Source organism: Molossus molossus, unplaced genomic scaffold, assembly GCF_014108415.1.
Source record: "Molossus molossus isolate mMolMol1 unplaced genomic scaffold, mMolMol1.p scaffold_m16_p_12, whole genome shotgun sequence".
Lineage (NCBI taxonomy): Eukaryota > Metazoa > Chordata > Mammalia > Chiroptera > Molossidae > Molossus > Molossus molossus.
The window spans coordinates 10,693,342-10,714,485 of record NW_023425347.1 but is presented as its reverse complement, the minus strand read 5'-3'; the positions used below and the strand labels follow the sequence as shown (position 1 = coordinate 10,714,485).

The 21,144-nt window shown below is 43.4% G+C and overlaps 1 protein-coding gene across 8 annotated transcripts in view; it reads right to left on the bottom strand.

Annotated features, from left to right (window-relative positions):
* FARS2 (phenylalanyl-tRNA synthetase 2, mitochondrial) overlaps positions 1–21,144 on the bottom strand; it is a 540,850-nt gene that overhangs the window by 156,190 nt on the left and 363,516 nt on the right. Inside the window, exon 8 of one of the 8 annotated variants that reach the window (XM_036257561.1) lies at positions 12,884–12,974. The exons of the other annotated variants lie outside the window; for them this stretch is intronic. Within the exon in view, the coding sequence (XP_036113454.1) occupies positions 12,900–12,974 (75 nt within the window). The 3' untranslated portion in view covers positions 12,884–12,899. The remainder of the gene's footprint in view (positions 1–12,883; positions 12,975–21,144) is intronic. 8 annotated transcript variants of the gene reach the window in all.

The window sequence follows — 21,144 nt, the reverse complement described above, 5'->3', positions numbered from 1 at the left end:
CATGGGACTCGCTTCCAGCCCTGGCTATGCTGTGACGAGGAGACAGTGACCATGTGGAATGACAAAGAGGTTCAGGTGGACAGGCAAAGGGACCTGGTAGGCACTTGATATTCCACAACAGCAGAATTAGGAATTTTAAAATAAAGAGGTAAGCTGAGGCAAGCTCAAATGACCAGAAACTGAGTTTTTTGGGTATGGCAGAGGAATTGCAATTCATGAAATTCATGCTACAGGCAGGTCCACTGAGGGTCTGGGATGGGCTGTATTTGTGGGTGAGAAGTGCAAAGACAGGGAAGTCCAGCCAGCGATGGGAGATTCTTTGTGGATTTTTATTGGTAGCAGATAAGTCTTGATCTTCTGGAAGTCAGGCATTTACCAGAAATCAGTCTTTAGTTCTTAAGTTCTGAGGGTGCACGCATGAGGGTCTCCATTTCATATTCCCTGGTTCCATTCTAGATTTAAATCCTTCCACAGACCTTACATACATTTAATATTATTTGTGTTTTCTCATTTCCTTTCTTGATCTAGACAGGAGCATGTCTGTTTTACTGTGTATGTTACAAGTCGTTAAGTCATCTCCGACTCCTGGTGACCTTATGAATGATGATGTCCACGGGGTCCGGGCCTCAGCAGGCCTGCTCAGCGCCTGTAGACTCATGCCCATGGCTTCTGTGTGGAGTCAGTCCATCTCAATTTGCTCTGCCTCTTTCCTGCTGCCTTCAGTTTTTCCCAACATTATTATAGTTTTATCGGATAACCACCTAGTTATTAGTTCTTTTGAGATTCTCTCTATAATTCTTTTTTGTTTTTAAAGAATTGAAAGGGGGCCCTGGCCAGTTTGGCTCAGCGGTTAGAGCGTTGGCCTGCGGTCCGGAGAGACCCGGGTTCGGTTCCCGCTAAGGGCACGTACTTCGGTTGCAGTTTGTCCCCGGCCCTGGTTGGTCGTGAGGGTGGCAGCCACTCGATGTGTCCCTTCATGTCGATGTTTCTCACTCTCTCTCCCTCCCACTCTATCTGTACAAAAAATGGAAAAATATCCTCAAGTGAGGATAAAAAAAAAAAAAAGAATTGAAAGGGGGATCAAAACTACAGATATAGTAGAGACTTTCAAAGTCACAGTGAATATTATGAACTATTTTGATAACAATAAACTTGATAACTTGGATTTACTGGATAATTTTCACTCAAGAAAAGAAAATTTAAGCCAATGACTCTGTGCCAAATTGAATTATTAGTCAAATCTTACAACAAAAGTGTATGACTCAGATGATTCATAATATCACTTTACAAATATTTAAGGTGAAGGTAGTTACTTTAGTACATAAACTGTTTCATGAAAACAGAAACGGAGGGAAACACTAGTTTTATGAGGCTACTAGAAACTTTAAGCCAAAGCTGGACAAGCATGGCACAATTCATTAAAATAACGTAGACCAATCTCACCTTGCAACCTACATGAAAAATCCTGATATAACTTCAGAAAACACAATTCAATAGCATATCAACATCATATTACAAAACAACCAAGTAAAGTTTTTCCAAAATAATGGGAATAATTTAAAACAAACAATTAGTATGTCTACTAACTGACATATAGTATAAAAAAAAAAAAATGAGATTTTTCATAGAGAGCATTTGACAAATGTAATATTATAAAAAATTTCTTTTTGCAAACTATAAACAAAAAAGGCAACCCCCTTAACCTAACAAAGTACAGTATTTAGTAAAACCCTACAGCAAACGTATTTAAATGTTCCAAGCAGAGAAAGACAAATATCACATGATCACACTTATTTGTGGAATATAATGAACTAAACAAACTGCTGAGCAAAATTAACCCAGAGACATGGAGGTGGGGTACCGGCTGACAAGCCTCAGAGGAGGGGGGGGGGGGGTTGTGGGGGAAGATAAACCACAGAACTTACACGCATGTATGCATGACCAATGAACATAGACAACAAACCTGGGGATGGGTTGGGGGGAAGGGGAGGAGGGTGTCAATGGGGGAAAAATGAGAAACATCTGTAACAAAAACAAATCAATAAATAAAAAATTAAAAATAAATAAATAAATGTTCAATATTTTTAGGAGCATTCCAATTAACATCAATACAGATATGTGCTCTCATCCTTGCTCTGTCTCATAAATCCTAACCAAGGCAATAAAGAGGTAAAGCTATGAACTAAATGAATTGGAATGAAATAGGCAAAATTTGTGATCTTGTGTTCAAATCTTTCTTACTAGCTATTTGACTTGGACAAACTGCTTAATCTCTGCTTTCAGTTTTATCTGAAAAAAATTGAGGTATTATTAGTATCTACCTCATATAATAATTACTTTACATATATAGTTATATTATACACATAATATATAAGATTTAAAGTGAATGAAATGGAGATACATATATCACTGGCTAAAATCCATAAACATGTTGAGTTTTTTTAAAAATAAGTTTTATTAAGATATGTGCACTATGATATTTGTATAAAGTTAAAAACCAGGGTAACAATAATATATATGTGTAAATTGTATTAAAACAGATGTGAGAAGGCTGAGGAAGGAGGAAAATGTATTCAAGAAGGGTGTAAAAAGCTTTATCTTTAAAAACAAGAGAGTTCAGGTTCAACTTTGATACGTGCAGCAAACACACTGAGTGACTTCTGCATGCTAGAGGTGCTGGCTGGGTTGGGGTGAGGCGGGTATAGCCCAGTAAGTGAGGTCAGCCCCACTTATATTTTATTCGCTTCATACAAATTGATGATAAACATCTGTCTAACTCTCTTCTTATTGGAGGGTAGCAAAATATACTACTTTGAGATAAGTATTATTTTGCATGAAAGACAATTGAGAAGCTGATACAAGAAAACCTCTCAGCCTTCCCCTGATTTGACTAAGAGCAAGACAAAAATATGCAAAGGTGTCCCAACTCCCCTCTCTACTAGGAAGGAGTTAATACTAGAGACAACTCTAGGCTCTGGTCAGCCCACAGTGCACCTGAGGAATCCACATAACAAACTTGACTAACAAGTTCTTATCTTCCACTGGCTTCCTATACAGCTATCTTTCCAAAACTTGCCACCCCTACAGATTCCAGCTACTTTTCCTTTGTTGTATCTATCACTTCTCTAATAACATATTGTTATTTTTCCAAGTTCTCCACAAATGTCTGAGTTACTCATCTCTGGGTACTCCTGTGTGTTACACATGTAATGCACATGTTAATAAATTTGTTTTTCTCTTTCTATCTTTTGTTACAGAGCCTTAGCAGAGACCTAGTAGAAAGAAAAAGATTTTTTCACCTCTCCTACATTATCCTTACATTTATTGCATTGTGACTACCTCTAATGGTTCCAGAATAATACCCTTATTTTATTAGGTTGGGCTAATCCTAGGGATCTATAAACGTTTCCCACAGTTTGCCCACCTTAACACCTCCTATTCTCTGCCCATTACTAACACTTCTAACACAAGGACCGTTTTCTTCCCTGTTGGGGTTTGGAGTAGTGGGGCCTACCCCAAGCCCCACAACTGTACTAAGTGCCCCTTTAGGTTCATTTCTCTGTCATGTTCTCCAGGACCAGCACTCAAGTCTGATTGATCCATGTAGCCCAGCACATCAAGTGCCTAGCTAACAAATATCAGCTGAAATCTTGTTGAACTGATCACACTATGAGGTCTGTGTCCACATGTTTAAGCTTCTCAGGAAAGTTTGGATTTTTAAAAATAATAATTATGGTTCCAAAAAGGACAATTCTCCATGCGACCTGGGTCACATAACCTTGATTTTCAAAGATGTTATTATTCCCCCTTCCTTTTCTTTGAAATTGCTTTGTTTACTAAGTTTTACTCCCCCCATAGAGAGTAACAGTGTTTTATTTAATTGGTTTTATTCTGTTCTTTCTCCAGATTATTTAGGTAAAAGAATAACTCATATATTTGGGATCTTCTTACAAAAAAAAAAAAAAGAAAGAAAGAATGAAGGCTATAAAAGTTCCTTTATATACCTCTTTAGATATAGCCCACAGGCTTATTCTTTCCATAATTTTTCTCCTTTTGTGCATTCTATTGGATTGATCAATATTTTTAAATATTTTAATATTTTCCCTCATCAGTTTAAAAAACTGTAAGTTGTATTTCTATTCTTTAATACACACATACAAATATACTTTAATAAATTGTTCTAAAGCCTAAATTTATTTCGAGTCTCTATTCAGCTCCTAAATAAGACAGGAACCTTAGTTTCTTTTAATAGCTCCTCTCCCCAACTATTAAGAGTTTTATCTTTTAATTTTTTCCCCCTCTTTATTGATTTAGAGAGAGGAGAAGTGAAAGGGCGAGAGAGATAGAAACATCGATGAGAAAGAGCATTGACTGGCTGCCTCCTGCATGCCCCTCACTGGGGATCAGGCCCACAACCTGGGCATGTGCCCTGACCAGGAATCGAACCGGCAACCTCTTGGTGCATGGGTGGACGCTCAACCCCTGAGCCACACTGGCCAGACAAGAGTTTTATCTTTTAAAAAGCACACACGAAATAATGTTATCTAAAGCAACAGTTAATGTTAAGTTAAAATTTGTTTTCTAATTCTATATTTGTTATTTTTATCCCACCTCTTTCTTGGGAGACAATTCTCCATGGAATTTCTACACAACTTGTAACTGCTTGTATAACAGCCTTGGATGACAGAGGTAGTCTTCTCTCTTGGGAGCAAGGAGCAGATTTGTTTCTCCACCAAGATAACAAAGATAACATCTTCCTCAGGGGAAAAGATTGTGTAGGTTTTCTAACAAACTCTTTAGGAAACGAAGCAAACACAAAGGAACAAACAAAAGATTGAAAGGTTCCTAAACTCCAGGGTTTTCAGCTGTGCTCCAAGCCTGTGTGTGAGCCAGCATCCACCAGAGCTGCTCCACATCACCCCAGGAAACTCATGCTGCCTCTGTGCTGTGAGTAATAAAGTCTTTGTCTCTGACCCAGGAGTCTCATGTCATTCTGCCAGCAGTCACGCATCTGTGGCAGGCTACCTTGTTAACTTGCAAGTATGGTAAAATCTCAGACCTTTCACAGTTTCTGACACATCCTTTCTTCTTTCTCATTTTTGTTCTTGCAGATGAATATCCTTTAATAATTTTTTTCAGTGAAAGTATGTGGGAGGCAAACCTCTCTCAGTATTTATATGTCTGAAACCCTCACACTTAAATAATTTGGCAGGGCACAACATTGTAGGTTTATAGTTGTCTCCCCTCAGCACTTAAAAAATATTTTTCTGGCCCTGGCCGGTTTGGCTCAGCGGTTAGAGCGTCGGCCTGCGGTCTGGAGAGACCCGGGTTCGGTTCCCGCTAAGGGCATGTACCTTGGCTGCAGTTTGTCCCCGGCCCTGGTTGGTTCGTGTGGGTGGTGGCCACTCGATGTGTCCCTTTCACGTCGATGTTTCTCTCTCTTCCTCTCTCTCCTTCCTGCTCTATCTGAGTAAAAAATGGAAAAGTGTCCTCGGATGAGGATAAAAAAAAAAAAAAAAAAAAAAAAAATATTTTTCTGCACCTATTAGTAATGATGACAAGTCTGTTGTCAGTCAGCGTGGTTTCGTCCTAGGGAAGCTGTCTTTTCTTCCTAGCAGTTTGAAAGAGTGTTATCTTTATCCTTGAGGCTCTGCACTCTGATTCTGATTAGGCTAAGCCTGCATTTATTTTTCTTTCTTCAGCTCAGTACTCAGGGCGTGCTTTCAATCAGAGGGTCCATGTCTTGCTCCAGTTCAGGAAAATTCCAGCCATACTTCTCTGCCTTTCCTTCCACCGTCTCCTCAGACTGCAGTGATACATTGCAGAGCTCCTTGATCTAGCTTCCCTTTTCCTTAACCGATCTGTTTCAGGGTTTTAATCTTATGTATTTGTGCTGTATTCTGAGTGAATTCTTCAACAATAGCTTCTTATTTACTAATTCTCCCTTCTAGTCTCATCTGTTTTTCCTTCTTCATTTCAAGAAATCTATTTACTCATTTCTCATATTTCTAAAATCTACTTACATTTCATGCTTGCCTGTTTTGCCCCTTATTCAGAATTTCCTATTCCTCTTCTTCTTTTTTAATGGCTATTATTCCTACATTGATCTCTTTGAGGACATTAGGCATTTAAAAAAATTTTTTTTTTAATTCTTTCTGATTTTGCCTTAACCTCCAGTGAATTCAGACTCTGACTGTTGATTTGGCTGGTGGACACTCTAAGGTTAGAGTTCTTCACGTGGTTCGGAAGGTCCAGCTTGTATGGGAAATAACTGCTGATGGTTTCTCACTAATCACCCCTCATTGGTTGGAGCTTTCTGCAGCCCCCCTTCTTGTATTCCTAACCCAGGAATCAAGTTGGTAGTGTTGTCTGGGTTCCTGCCCAGTGCTGACACTGATGATGATGCCACAGGGGTGAGGTACCTCTGTTTCTGATACAGAGGTCAGGTCTCTGTCTCTGTCCTGCTCTCTTGCCAGGACCAAAGCTCCACCTAGCTGGAGGCCACAACAGGCAGAAGCCGCGGCGGTGACCACGGCCTCCCTTGCAGAGCAGGGAGCACACCCACCGGCCGCGGGTGTTCCAATGGCGCGCTCTGCCCGGCGTCCCGCACGGCCTTTCAGTCCTGCCCTCCACCCGCTAAACACTTAGGATCCTGGTGCCCAGTGTCTGTCTCCAGCCTTCTCCACTTTGTCTTTGTCTCTTGTCCACGGATATCAATCTTTTTTAGGGCGAGAAGAGAAAGGCATGGTTCTGACTTTTCATGTTCTTTTTTTAGATTTTTCTCGATCACTGCTGTGTGTTTGGAGCAGGTAAAGAACAGCTATAAAGCAACGCCAACTTGATGCTCTGAATTTCTTTACTCACTGATTCTTAACTTTGCAGGGGAGGGGACAAAGACCTCTCTGAGATTATGAAGATTCAAATCCGTGTCCCAGAAAAGCACATATTTTTACAAACACAAATTTTTGCATAGCACCTCTAGGATTCACAAACCCAGGAAGAGTCATTCAAGGAGTAGAATAAGGACCCTCATCTTTGACCCATATTCAAAACTGTACCATGAGTTCAAATATAGACAGCTGAGATTACTGTACTAAGGAATCTAAAAACTTCCCAAAGCATTCTCCCCTAACATATAAGATACATGCGTGTGTGTGTACACTGCATCTGTCTAAGAAATGTGTGCTTTATAATAATAAAACCACTGTGAAGTACTCACTGCTTGTCTGTGGAGCTAACTGAAACGCAGTCCTATTTATGTCAATAAAAAAAGCCTGCTTTTTATGGGCTGAACTGACAAACCCCTTGCTGAAGCTCAGGACAAGGCTGAATGACCACCCTCATTTCAGAGCGGCCTGTCGGTTGGCTGAGGCCTTTGTTGTAAATGAATCATTGGCCAATTTCTCCTTCTGTTCAGTCCTGCTTCTGTTCCTTCCTTCCACGGGTGTTGACACCGACAGCACCTGAAAATGCCTTTCCAGCATGCTAATCTCCATTTCAGAGTCTACTTTCTGGGAGAATTTGACCTGTGACTCCTAGACATCAACAACATAGCAGCAAAGAGTGAGGCAGATGGACTAGGACTGGGTCCCTCCCACCAGGTATGTGATATCGAGGAATGGCTCCACTGGGGCCCCCTGGCAACACTGCACATGAACTACATAAGCCACACATGCAAAGACTTGAACCACAGCTCACTCCACCTTGGAGGACGCCTTCTGATCCTGGAGGGCGAGGGAGGCCTGGGAGAGAGAAGCTGCTAAAAGGCCATCCCCTTCTCACCTCCTGATCTCCCTGGGAGTTGCCATGGCAGTTTCTCATCACCCCTAGGTTCTGAAGAGGACACAGAACCTCTTGGCTGCAGTAGAGAAGAGGCTGCTCAGCAAGAGGAGATTCAGAGTCCACTCTTTCAGATTAAACTGTGTCCCACCCACCTGTTACAGACTGATGTGTCAGAGTACTAACCCAATAACTCAGAATGAGTCCTTACTTGGAGAAAGGTCTTTACAGAGGTAATCAAGTCAAAATGACATCATTAGGGTGGGCCCTAATCCAATAGAACTGGCCTGAAAAAAGGGTTGATTTAGATGCAGACATACACACAGGGAAAAGGTGAGGATGCTCCTACAAGACAAGGAAGGCCGAAGCTTGTCAGCAAACCGCCAGAAGACAGAAAGACCTTGACCAGACTCTTCCTCACACCAGATGATCCCACAGAAGAAACCAACCCGCTGGTACCTTGGTCCTGCACTTCCAGCCTCCAGGACCGAGACACTAGATTCTGTATTTGAGCCCCCGTCTGTGGTACCTTGTTACGGCAGCGCTCGGAAGCCAACCCAGCCCCTTTGTTTCGGTGTTGCCCTTTCCTGGCATGTGCGAGAAGGACTGTGGGGAGCTGGCACCTTGGGCTACTCTTCTCTCTACAGTCTGAGGCAAACTGTCTACATCTCAGGGGGGTTCACTGTATCTGCACCGGCCCAATCAGTCAGGCCTGGGCCAGGGCCTGGTCCTCGGCCGGTGTGTTCACATGCCGGAGGCAGCTTCATCTGGGAAAGGCGAATGGTGCCAACTTCTGCAAACGCAGTGAAGATGGCATGAAGTAACATTCATAAAGCGCGTATTCATTTTCTAGTCAAGACACTGACTTGAACGGTTCAACAGACACACAATTTTGACAGCTGTCCGTGACCCGGTTACAAATCATACACTTTGTCCACGTGGCTGCGGATAGGGGCGGGGTGTCTAAAAAGTGAGATTTTGGTCTAACAATAATATTCCACCCTAACTGGTCTCTTGCTCCAGGTTTACCCCCAACCCCAATATTTAAAATACAAATGTTTCCATGGACCTTCTGAGGTTAGAATCCTCAATAGCTTGCTTCTTATCCTTCCATGACAAAACTAGAATTCTTAAGGCCCCCTGTACCTATTCATAAATATTCTCAAGGAAGAAAACTTTACACTGTCAGGTGGTAATGCAACCTAATACAATAGCACTTTTATTCCAGTGAAGTTTTTCTACATCAGCTCTTCCTCTTCACTCAGATGCTCTTTCCATTTTTGATGTTACTAAGGCAGGATGGCAGCATCATCCTCCACAATCAGGGTTTCTGCCCTCATCAAGTCCGTATGTTTTCCTCCTTTTAAGGCAAAACTATTTCATTTAAAATAAATAAACTTATTTATTTTGAGGTTCAAAAATTATTTTGCCATGCCCTGGCTGGTTTGGCTCAGCGGTTAGAGCATCGGCCTGTGGTCCAGAGAGACCCAGGTTCGGTTCCCGCTAAGGGCATGTACCTCAGTTGCAGTTTGTCCCCAGCCCTGGTTGTTCGTGCGGGTGGCAGCCACTCGGTGTGTCCCTTTCACGTCGATGTTTCTCTCTCTCTCTCTCTCTCTCTCTCCCTTCCACTCTATCTGAACAAAAAAATGGAAAATTGTCCTCGGGTGAGGACAAAAAAAAAAATTATTTTGCCAGTCACTCTAACAGGGGAGAGTATGCCTCTTAATTCCCATTCTCCACACAGTTCTGAAATTGTCAAGGTGACTTTCAGTCAGTTTTTAACCTCGGCCAAGTTTAGGAGGGTTATTTTGTAGCTCCTCCGAGCACTGCTTCTCTTTCTAGGTCAGAACACATGTCCCATTGGCTGTGTTTTTATTGTGACTACATTGTTAACACTAACCTTCCATGGGTGCCAACTGTGCTAGGCCCTTGATAATGTATCAGCTCATCAACGGCGCAGCACAGTACTAATCTAAGATGGCAACTCTTACTATCCCCACTGTGGCCGTGAGGAAACTGTGGGTCACAGCCCGAGGTCAAACAGCCAGCAAGTGGCAGAGCCGAGATCAAATGTAGGGCCAGGCTGTGCTTTTAACCACTTATGCTTTAAGGTCTCCCTCCGGTTTAGAACTAGGGTTCAGAGGAAATCAGTTTTTCCAGATGCTGTCTGTTCATCCAATTAATAATTGTGTAAATAAGACCAAATCTACTGTTATCCCTATGGTGCTTTCTATGTTTTTAAATTTTATTTATTTTTTTTTGGGGGGGGGGGTACATGCCCCTAGTGGGAACCAAACCCAGGACTCTCTGGTCCACAGGCCAACACTCCAACCGCTGAGCCAAACTGGCCAGGGCCCCTATGGTGCTTTCCATGACATTTCCTATTAAAATGATTCACTTGGCTTTCAGATTGATTATCTTGATTTATAAGTACTTCCAGTTTTTTTTTAGAATCCATATGATTGTTTTCTTATCTAAATTAACTTAAAAATCAGTTTATCTATAAAAATAGTATGCTCAATCAATTACTTTGAGCTATATTCAGATGTTTGATAGCCCTTACTTTAATTCCAGCTATTCTTTTTTTTTTTCCATCCTCACTTGAGGATATTTTTCCGTTTTTGTTCAGCTAGAGAGGGAGGAAGAGAGAGAGAGAAACAGCGATGTGAGAGAAACAGCGATGTGAGAGAGACATATCGACTGGTTGCCTCCCGCACAACCCCAACCAGGCCCGGGGACGAACCACAACCGAGGTACAGGCCCTTGGCTGGAACAGAACCTGTGACTCATTGGTCTGTGGGCCAACACTCTAACCATTGAGCCAAACCAGCCAGGCCATCTATTCATTTTTTAAATAAAAAACTGCTTATCAAATTTGGCTGGCAGGTTTGGTACTTTGCAAATTCAGGTTGTTCTAACCCATGACTCCACACTGCCTGATGTTACAGATTTTCTCACTTTGCTCCAATACGTTGTTTTTATTCCTGCTTCACTGCACTGAGTGCCAGGGGCACTGTATTGGCCACAGGCAGGCACACTCCTACTCAGGCAACTATTGGCACTTCACTGGGAAACTGCAAGACCCACCAAGTTCTGAGTCTCCTTCTAATCTTTCAGGAAGTTTCCCGTGTATGTTCTGAACTTTTAAAAATTTTATTTATTTATTTACTTTGTTAATCCTCACCTGAGGACATTTTTCTCTTTATCTCCAGATAGAGTGGGAGGAAGAGAGAGGGAAAGAAAAGGAGAGAGAGAGAAACATTGAAGTGAGAAGGACACATTGACTGGTTGCTTCCCGCACGACCCCGACCAGGGCCAGGGACAAACCACAACTGAGGTATGTGCCCTTGGCCGGAATCAAACCCGTGATTCATTGGTCTACGGGCAACACTCCAACTTCTGAGCCCAACCGGCCAAGGCTGTTCTGAACTTTTGATAGGATCTCAGTTCTATTTGAAGAGACACAGGAGTCTATGGCCATACCACCCTGAACATGCCAGATCTCGTCTGAAGAGACATAGGAAACAGTATTTCCACAAGAAATAAAAAAGTGGGACAATGATTTTGACAACCTTATATTGAACATGATCCTATACTCACCCCCCCCCCCCCCGCAACTATCTACTGAACTCCTTTAGAGCAGAAACAGAATTTCAGATATTTCTGAATCTTCTCAAACTTACTTTAAAGCTCTGGATCTTTATTTAAAACAAGCCGTACGCCACCTCGCTTAGAAAACATAGATGCCCATGGCAGCCGGCGGGTGGGAGGGGGATGGGCGTGGCGAGCTCCACCACTCCACCACTCCACGCAGCCCCACCTTCTCCACGGGCCTTGGCATCAAAGCAAGGGTCCAGGGCCCTAACCAGATGCAATAGTTTTTAACTTAAGAAAAAAAAAAGAAAAAATTAAGCCTTAGAAATCTTTTTCAAATAAAATGTCATATGTGCCTCTAGTTAAAGAAGGCCTTGCAGAAAGGGGGCCCAGACCACTACCTTAGAGCATTGGCCGAGTACTTGACACAGAATACAAATTCTGAAGATAAAAGAGTATGTTTTTGGGGTGATACAATGTTCTAAAATTGATTGTGGAGATGCTTGCTCCAAACCCACCTCCAAGCACTGTTGTGCGAGGCTGAGCTGGCTCTGCAACCACACCTCTGCTCTGCCGGGGCTCCCTGGAGGAGGCTGCAGGCAGGAGGACAGAGCAGAACCAGCTCCTTCCTGCTGGCTTCCTGCTGCTGTGGGGGCCCCAGCGACACTGCTTCTGTACCCCAGTAATGAATGCAAACTTGACCAGTAGCAGCAGCTGAATCCACAGGGCAGTTTTGTTTGAACACCTGCACCACCATCCTCTTTGTACCTCCTCGGGCACCCCAGCACAACTGCTGGAACCCCTCCTCAGAGGTCCCAGCCCCCAGGTGCCTCCTCTGAGCTCAGAGACACCTGCTCTTCGTCCTCTTCAGAGATCCAGGGCTTAGCTTTGCAGGACCCTCCACCAAGCTTTGAAGTTTCATGAATTTCAACCGCTTCCTTTGCTCCCTAGGCCTCGGGGCAGCTGCACCCCAGAGGCGCCATACCCAGGAGACCTAGCACTGTCCTTTCCACTCTCAAAGGGTAACACTTTAGACCAGTGATTTTCAACCTTTTCATCTCACCACACGCAAACTAATTACTAAAATTCTGCGGCACACCAAAAAATAAATTTTTTGCCAATCTGACAAAAAAATTAAGTATAATTTTGATTCATTCACATCGGGTGGCTATTATTGTGCTGGTTATTGTCACGTTTAAAAAAATGTTTGTTTTAATCCTCACCTGAAGATATTTTTTTAAAATTGATTTTGAGAGAGAGAGGAAGGGAGGGAGAAAGAGAAAAACACTGATGTAAGAGAGAAACACTGATTGGTTGCCTCCTTTAGGTGACCTGACAGGGAATTGAACCAGCGAACCTTTGATGTACGAGATAACATTCAACCAAGTGAGCCACCTGGCCAGAGCTCCTGTCATTTTTTTATTTGACAATCTAAGAGAAAAGATGTCAGTGCCCCTGACTAAATAGTCAGGTCAGGTGTTGCGTGTTTAAAAATTCTTGCAGCACATACGTTGAAAATCACCACTTTAGTTCAATTTCTCTTGACTTAAAGAAAAAACTGGTGTGGTTTCTGTCTCCTGCCTGGATGTTGACTGATATACCTAGGAAGGAAGGGAAAAGAGATTTACCAAGAATCTGTGGTCCCTATCCCTGATATCATGCTGGAGTCTCAGAAATAAGATCCAGAATAACAAATTCACAACATAAATCTAAACAAAACAATGAAAAAAAAGGGGGGGTATTGATAAGTTACTCAGAGAATAACAAAGTTGTTTCATCTAGGGAAACTTCAAGGGTCCCACTCACCAAAGAAACACTCTCCAAGTACTGCAGGCTAGATTAAGTACCTCTATCCCTGCAAAGAAAAAGATACCAGACCTATGATCCTTCAAGCTTCTTTCCATTCCTTTATGGAATAAAACTCAATGGTGTCAGAAGATGAGACCCAGACAAGGTGAGGGATCGGGAACGAGCACCGGAAAGGTTCCTTCTTCCACGCTGATGAGGGACAAGCCACTGAACCAGCCACGTGGCAATGACTCCCTTCCTCTGTCCTTAGGCAGGGAATTAGTCACAGCGTGTCCAGCCACCTGCCACCCTGAGGGGCTGTCACTGATTGCTCGATATAGCACCAAGTCAGTGAACGCAGCCCTGCCCTCCCATCAGCACCAGATTCCTGCATTGCTCTGTCTCAGTGCTTCTCCTCTGCCCTGCATGTCATCAGAAATTTAGCCTGAGCCTGAATGAAGTGGAATCAAACATTTTCCCATCAGCTATTTTTCAATGACTTCCTCCCCAAATAACCTGAGGACTTAAATGGTTTGCAATGCTTTCCTGTTATCCTCACTTGACAAGTGATTTGGAGACAGCCTTTGTTCCTACAGAAGGTGTAAAGAACCTGAATCTGACAAACCAGAGGAGGTAGTTTCTTTCATCTGGGCAGAGTTTTCCAAGGTTCTGAATTTCCTTTATTTAATTGTTTATTTTTTGGAGAGGGAGGCTGAAAAGGGTAGGAATAAGTGCAGGAGACTTGCTCCTCAGTCCAGTTAGAGGTGTATTCCTTCGCTCCATCTATTCTCTTGTCTGTATGGCTGGGCCCCTGAACTACGATGATAACCACATTGCTGGACACGGGTTCCATGCGTTTGGAAAGGGGTGGCAGAGGCTGGGGAGGGCAGGAGGTGCAGTCCTGCATGGAGGTGTGACAGTGGTGAACCTTCTGAGAGAAAGGGTGGAAGAGCAAGCTGTAAAACCTTGAACTTCCCCTAAGCTGATACACTTGTTACTGGCTCCCTATTAGGCAGGATTCTTTCTGAGCTGTCTGCCCCTCCTCACTTGTTCTGTGTGCTGCGAATGACCCTGAACCATGTCAGTGCTCAGGAGGCTTTGATTGGCTCACCCTTTCTCGGACTGTGACAGGGAGATAAGGCAGAAAGCAGAGGTGGGAGGAGGGAAAGGACCAGAGGGAGGATTTGACTGCCCAGGCAGAATGGAGATGAGCCCACAATCGCCTGAAGAGGCTGAGGCAGAGCCATGAGCAGCAGTGCAGTGCTGGCCAGCATCCTGGATGGGCCCTCGGACTGCCAGCCATTACCATTAAGAGGCCCCTGTGCCTGTCATGTCTGTTTCTGGGCTCCTCCCACTGTGGAGCCTGGTGTGGCAGGCAGCGACTGACTGGTGGTGCATAGGGGAGCGAGGGGAGACACAAAGCAGGCTATGTCAGCATCAGAGACACTCTTATTGCCTATTGATTGTGGGTGGGTGAAAGATGGGATCCCTTCAGGTGACTGCAAATGCCCTCTCAGCTCTAAAGTAAAGGCACTAAATCCAATAAACAGAGTGTCTGTGTGGCAGCTGAGTCTATTTTAGGGCTGGCGGGTTGGTGAATTTTCCACTGTTAGCTCTCACTACTGCTTTCAACTGTCTTAAAAATATTACAAGTGGTGGTAGAGGTTAGATCTCTTAAAGATTTGGGCCAATCAAAGTGAAAATGGCACATTTTAGAAAAGCAAGAGAAGGGATATGAAAATACAGACGTCTACAAAAGCACTGTCTGCAAACATTTTGTCATCAATCAACCCATCTTTGTCGTTCTTTTGTTTTTTCTACATTCATTCATTCAACACACATTTATTGAATACTATTTGCAGAAAAACAGGAAAGGCATACAAGAGACACCAAATTAGTACAATTTTTTTTCTTTATTGATTTTAGAGAGAGAGGAAGGGAGAGGAAGAGAGAGATAGAAACATCAATGAGAGAGAACATTGATTGGCTGCCTCCTGTATGCTCCCCACTGGGGATTTGGCCCACAACCTGGGCATGTGCCCTGAGTGGGAATCAACTGGCAACCTCTTGGTGCATGGGTTGACGCTTAACCACTGAGCCACATCGGTTGGTCAGTACAATATTTTTTTCCCAAGAAATTTATAAGCTTATAGGGAGATAGATAAGGGCTAACTGAAATATTTAAATACCGTTAAGTTAGTTCAGCGAATGAAGGGAGAGACTGAGCCTGATGACTGTACAATGTCATGAGTGGGAGGAAGAAGGAGGTGCTCAGGACAAGAAAATTGTCTTCAGCAAAGATATTCTTCAGCAAAATCTGAGAGATAAAAATGTGTGTTTACTTTAAGTTCCAAATGCTAAGAATAGATGAACTATGTGTATTAGTATGTTGAATCTGGAACACAATTGGGAAATAAGGCTGGACGTGGCTACCAGGCAGCTGGACTGTCTGTCAGGAGGAAGAGTGGCCCCTCTTGAGGGAGAAGGCATGTCTTGTGGGTTTTTTAAAATTGAATTTACTGGGGTGACACTGGTTAATAAAATTGTATAAGTTTCAGGGGTACTTTCCTTGTGTTTTTGTGGTCTTCCCCATAGCATCGAACAAAGAGATCGCTCAGAGAAGTTAATGTAACTCGTATAGATAACCTAAGATTTCTCATCATATTCAATCAGCTCTCTAATACAATAAAAAATTGACCACCTAGTCTATGATCACTCAGTTCCTGGGTTTGCTCCTGTCTACTGCTGTCTGACCATAGGTTTTAGTGTGATTTTTAGATAACTAACTTTGACTTAGGTATGGTATTTTACCCAAATTACAGGCAATTAATTTACATTTGTGTTTAAAAGGACAAAAAGGCGAGGTTTCCTTTACCTGAGTTTTAATAGCACTAATACCAGAGCGTTTCCGCATCAACTCCCAAAGTTTCAATAAATACATGTGTGGATTCACTGTGCAAGTCTAATGTTTCATTTGTACTTTTTCTCTCAGATCTACAATGTTTTTATGTTCAGCTGTAATGATCCCAGAATAAAATTTCAAAGCTGATCTTGGTTGCTGGTTACTAGTTCCTCATGGCTAATCCAGTTCTCCAGGAACTTCCCTCTATGCCCTCAATGTGCAAGGCTGCTGTTAAGAAATTTAAAATGGACAAGGTATAGAGACTCTTCAAAAGGAGCTTAAAGTCTAGTGAAAGAGAAAAGTCTAGAAATGGTCATAACATAAGACGTTCTAGGTTACGTGCAAAAGTGAAGCAAAATCTTTCATCCCGTCAAAAACATCAGCGCTGGCTGTCCAGGTCAGTGCAATTTACAGAGCTACCCTCCCACGGACTGATATAAAGTCTAAAGGGACAGGCACTATACCCGTAGGCTCAGGGGTGAAAGAGGATGCTTCTGGTATGTTAGCCTCTCTCCTATCTAGAGCCCCGCCAGCAGGTTTTATGCTGGGAATGTTTCTCAGAGGTGAGATGCAGCTAAATGAGCACTAGTTCTCTCAGCCCGTTCTCACCAGCCAATGCACACTTCTGTGCTAGGGGACATCAGGGTGCAGTCTGCAGTGGGGCTGCTCAGGTGGGCACTGGCCATGACGGCATTACCCGTGGAGCACGGGCTCTGGCCCAAGGGTTCTTAATCCAGCTGGTTGGGTACCCCAGCCCCGAACCATTGGAATCTATACCTCTGAAGGTAGGGACTGGCATGGGTCTCTTATGAGAGCTCCCCAGGGGACTCTGAAGCATCTAGAACACTGGCAACCACTGCTCTAATCTAATGCATTGTTTCTCTCACTCTCCTAAAGGACTCTGGTCACACATGCATCACTCTTCACTATTTTTCTTGTCCACACTGAGACCCAGTTGGTAGCTCTGTCAATCTTAAACAAGTTATCCAGCATTTACTGAGCACTTACTATGTACCAGCACTTACTAGGTACTAAGCTGAAGACCTTTCATACATTTTGACATTTAATTTTCAAAAACAACCTTAGGTGGTAAGTACTTGGGTTTCCCAGTTTACAGATGAAGAAACTAACTTACAGAAGTTACAAATGACATACTCAAAGCTACACAGCTATTCAGGTGGAGCCAAGACATGGACCCTGTCTGCTGGACATCAGAATTTGTGCTTTTAACCACTAAGATACACCCGCTTATTTATATGTATGAGATAGTCAAATTTTAAAATGTGTTCTGCATCTATGCACAAAAGGTTAATTGATACCTATTATTCACAAAATGGAGAAAAGCAAAACATATACTAGAAAATTATTTTCCAAAAGGACATATATTCAGCATCTATGTTCATAAAACACCGTGCTGATTATGTGTCTGGTATCTTAACGGGACACACCAGAGCGCCCAGAGACGGCAGGTGCAGGGCTCCAGGCAGGGACAGTCGCTGCAGTGCACTGCTGCAGTCCAGCCCATCTGCAGAGGTGACCTCATTCAGCCTGCACACACACCGAGCAGGCTCTGTAAAACACCACGCTGCTGAGCAGAACGACAAGGTTTTCACTGTTTCCAAAATAAAAGATGACTACTATACTGTTCTAGAGAAGATCACTGCCAAAGACAAACTAGTGTTCGGAGCTCATTCCCCTGAGTGGCACGTATCGCAATGCAGCAACGTGAACACTGATCCTAACAACAAGTCAATAATCATGGAGTTATGTTTCAGACACTGCCCTCGTGCTTTCTGTTAGTCCTCACATCAGCCCCTCGGCTGATGAGAAGCCTGAGGTACAGAGAGGCTAAGAAACTTGCCCAGGATTATAGTTACATAATTAACGTGGAGTTCTACACTCTAAGGAGCTGTATGATTTTAGTCGGTGAGCAGCAGAGTTGGGGTGGGAACCAGGCAAGCTGGCTCCAGTCCCTGGCCTTGTTACCACCCCTTTCTATGTATCAGGCATTGTGACAGGCACAGTAAGTATGAAGATAATAGGATACAGCTAACCAGAAAGTGGAGAAAAACACCAATGACAACAGAAATAGAACAGGGAGGGCCTAACCTAAAAATGTCAAAAGAAACTGTCAAGAAAGGTTCAATTGGATGGAATACTAATTTCTTGAAAATGGCCCCCAAAGGAGCTTGTCAAACATGGTGATAGTGTGACTATGAAGAAAGGCAGAGAGAAAGTGGGCATGGTCTTCCAATGCAGCCGACTCAGACCTGAGGGCCTTACCAGGTTGCTGCAGGGGTCCCAGTGCAGATGGCTGGGTTCCCCCTAGGCATTACATGTAAATGGACCTACAAAGCCTGGCATCTAGTGGGCAATCGGTGAATAAATGGTGATTACTGGGCACGAAGGCCTCAGAGGAATAGAGTCCTACAAGGAGAAGAGAGAACTGGTAGGCAGAACCAGGGGAACCCATGCGTTTCACTAAAAGAATGAGTTTCCTTCCACTGAGCAAGGGGAAAGGGCAGATGTCAGAGCAAAGCTAAAAGGTGGGACAGAGGGTAGGGGAGGGGGAAGGCAGCACCCACAATCTCCTCAGCAGGGATGCCCACAAGCTTGCTTTTAATGCAGAAGTTGCAGAACTGACAACCCCTGGGCCAAATGGTGTGTTGTTTTGTATTTTTAATCTGAATAATCTGTGTATATTTAAAAATCAGAAAATTTAACATTATCTGGATTTCTAACTTGTCCCTTAAAAAGTAGAAGACATGGCAAGACTGGGCTTGGACTTCCCTACAACCGCTGCAGCAGCCCCTGTGGAAGAGGCAGGCAACACCCTATTGCCCACAACCCAGACCACCTCCCCACGGCCTTTACATGGGGCCTCTTAACTCCATTACACCCTCATGGCTACACATGTGAATTGGTGACCTGAAGTTCACATACCAAGAACAGGAGGTAATAAGACCGCTGTGAGGAAAAATTTAAGGTTGTGCTTCACAGTAAGGGGAAAACTTATAAAGAGAACAGGCTGTGGTCTTAATTGGGGAATAAAAGGACAAAGAGGCACCAGCCATAAAGTGCTTCCAGCCTAAGCTTTACCCCACCACCTCCAAAATCAGATTTTACATGTCTATAAACCTGTCATCTCATGATTCACACACAATAACACATTTAACGATGTTTCTCTTCCCTTATCTTTATGTTGAATGTATTACAGATGTCTCCCCTTTTTTCCCCCATTGACCTCTTCTCCCTGCTCCGCCCCTCCAGCCACCCCCACACTATTGTCAGTTTCCATTGGTCATGCATATATGCATGAGTTCTTTGGTTTATCTTTTCGCACCCCACCTTCCCTGTTCCCTCTGAGGTTTGTCAGTCTAACAACCAATTTATACTTATCAACCCCTTCACCTTCTTCACCTATCCCCCAAACTCTCTCCCATCTGGCAACCAACAAAAAGTTCTCTGTACCTATGAGTCTGTTTCTGTTCTGCTTGTACATTTTGTTTACAGACTCAATTGTTGATAGATATGTATTTATTGCCATTTTATTGTTCATATTTTTCTTCTCCCTTCTCCTCCTCCTCCTTCTTCCTCTTCCTCTTCTTCAAGAAGACCTGTCAACATTTCATATAATACTAATTTGGTGGTGATGAACTCCTTCAGCCTTTCCTTGTCTGGGAAACTCTTTATATGGCCATCAATTCTAAATGATAGCTTTGCAGGATAGAGGAATCTTGGTTGTAGGTCCTTGCTTTTCATCACTTTGAGTATTTCTTGCCACTCCCTTTGGCCTGCAAAGTTTCTTTTGAGAAATCAGCTGACAGTCTTATGGGAGCTCCCTTGTAGATAGCAAACTGCTTTTCTCTGCTTTTGCTGCTTTTAAAATTCTCTCTGTCTTTAACTTTTTGCATTTTGATGAAGATGTATCTTGGTGTGGGCCTTTTCGGGTGTATCTTATTTGGGACTCTCTATGCTTCCTGGGCTTGTATGTCTATTTCCTTCAGCAAGTTAGGGAGATTTTCTGTCATTATTTTTCAAATAGGTTTTCAATTTCTTGCTCTCTCTCTTCTCCTTCTGGCAGCCCCATGATGCGAATGTTGGTACACTTGAAGTTGTCCCAGAGGCTCCTTATACTACCCTCATTTTTTCTGGATTCTTTTTTCTTTTTACTGTTCTCATTGGGTGTTTTGTGCTTCCTTATATTCCAAATCGATGGTTTACTTCTTGGCTTCACCTACTCTACTATTGTTTCCCTGTAAATTATTCTTTATTTCAGGTAGTGCATCCTTCATTTCTGACTGGTCCTTTTTCATGTTGTTGATGTTCTCACTAAATTCCTTGAAGTTCTCAGTAAGTTCCTTGAGCATCCTTATAACCAGTGTCTTGAACTCTGCATCTGTTGGATTGCTTTTCTCCATTTCATTTAGTTCTTTTCCTGGAGTTTTGTTCTGTTCTTTCATTTGGGACATGTTTGGCTCCTCATTTTGTTTGCCTCCCTGTGTCTGTTTCTATGTATTAGATAGAGTTGCTACATCTCCTAGGCTTCGTAGGGTAGCCTATTGTAGTAGGTGTCCTGTAGGGTACAGTGGCACAGCTTCCTTGATCACCCAGTGGGCCCTTGAGGTGCACCCCATCTGTTGTAATTGAGTCTTGATTGCTGTTGGCATGTCAATGGAAGGGATTTACTCAAGCTGATCAGCCATAAGAACTGGCTGTGCCCACTGCCCACTGACCTCTGACTACCTTGGAGAATCAGCTGCGCAGGGGCCCACCACACAGAGCAAGACTTAGTTCAGCAGGGCTCTGGTACCCACTGAGTCCACTCATTTGAGTGAGGTGCTTGTGGAGGTGGTTGGGTGGTGGTGCTTTGACATGATCTGAAGCTGTCCATTGGGCGTGCTGGCTCTGGGGCAAGGTCAGCCACTGCCTGTGTTCTACCCAGGGCCACCAGGCATAAGCTACATAGAGATTTGCTGATGGCTGCTTCTTGTGCTGGCTTTGGAGGTGCCCAGGCGAAGCCAAGCTATGAATCAAGGCTGACTGCTTCTAGAGCCAGGCCTGGGGCAACTTAGCAAGAG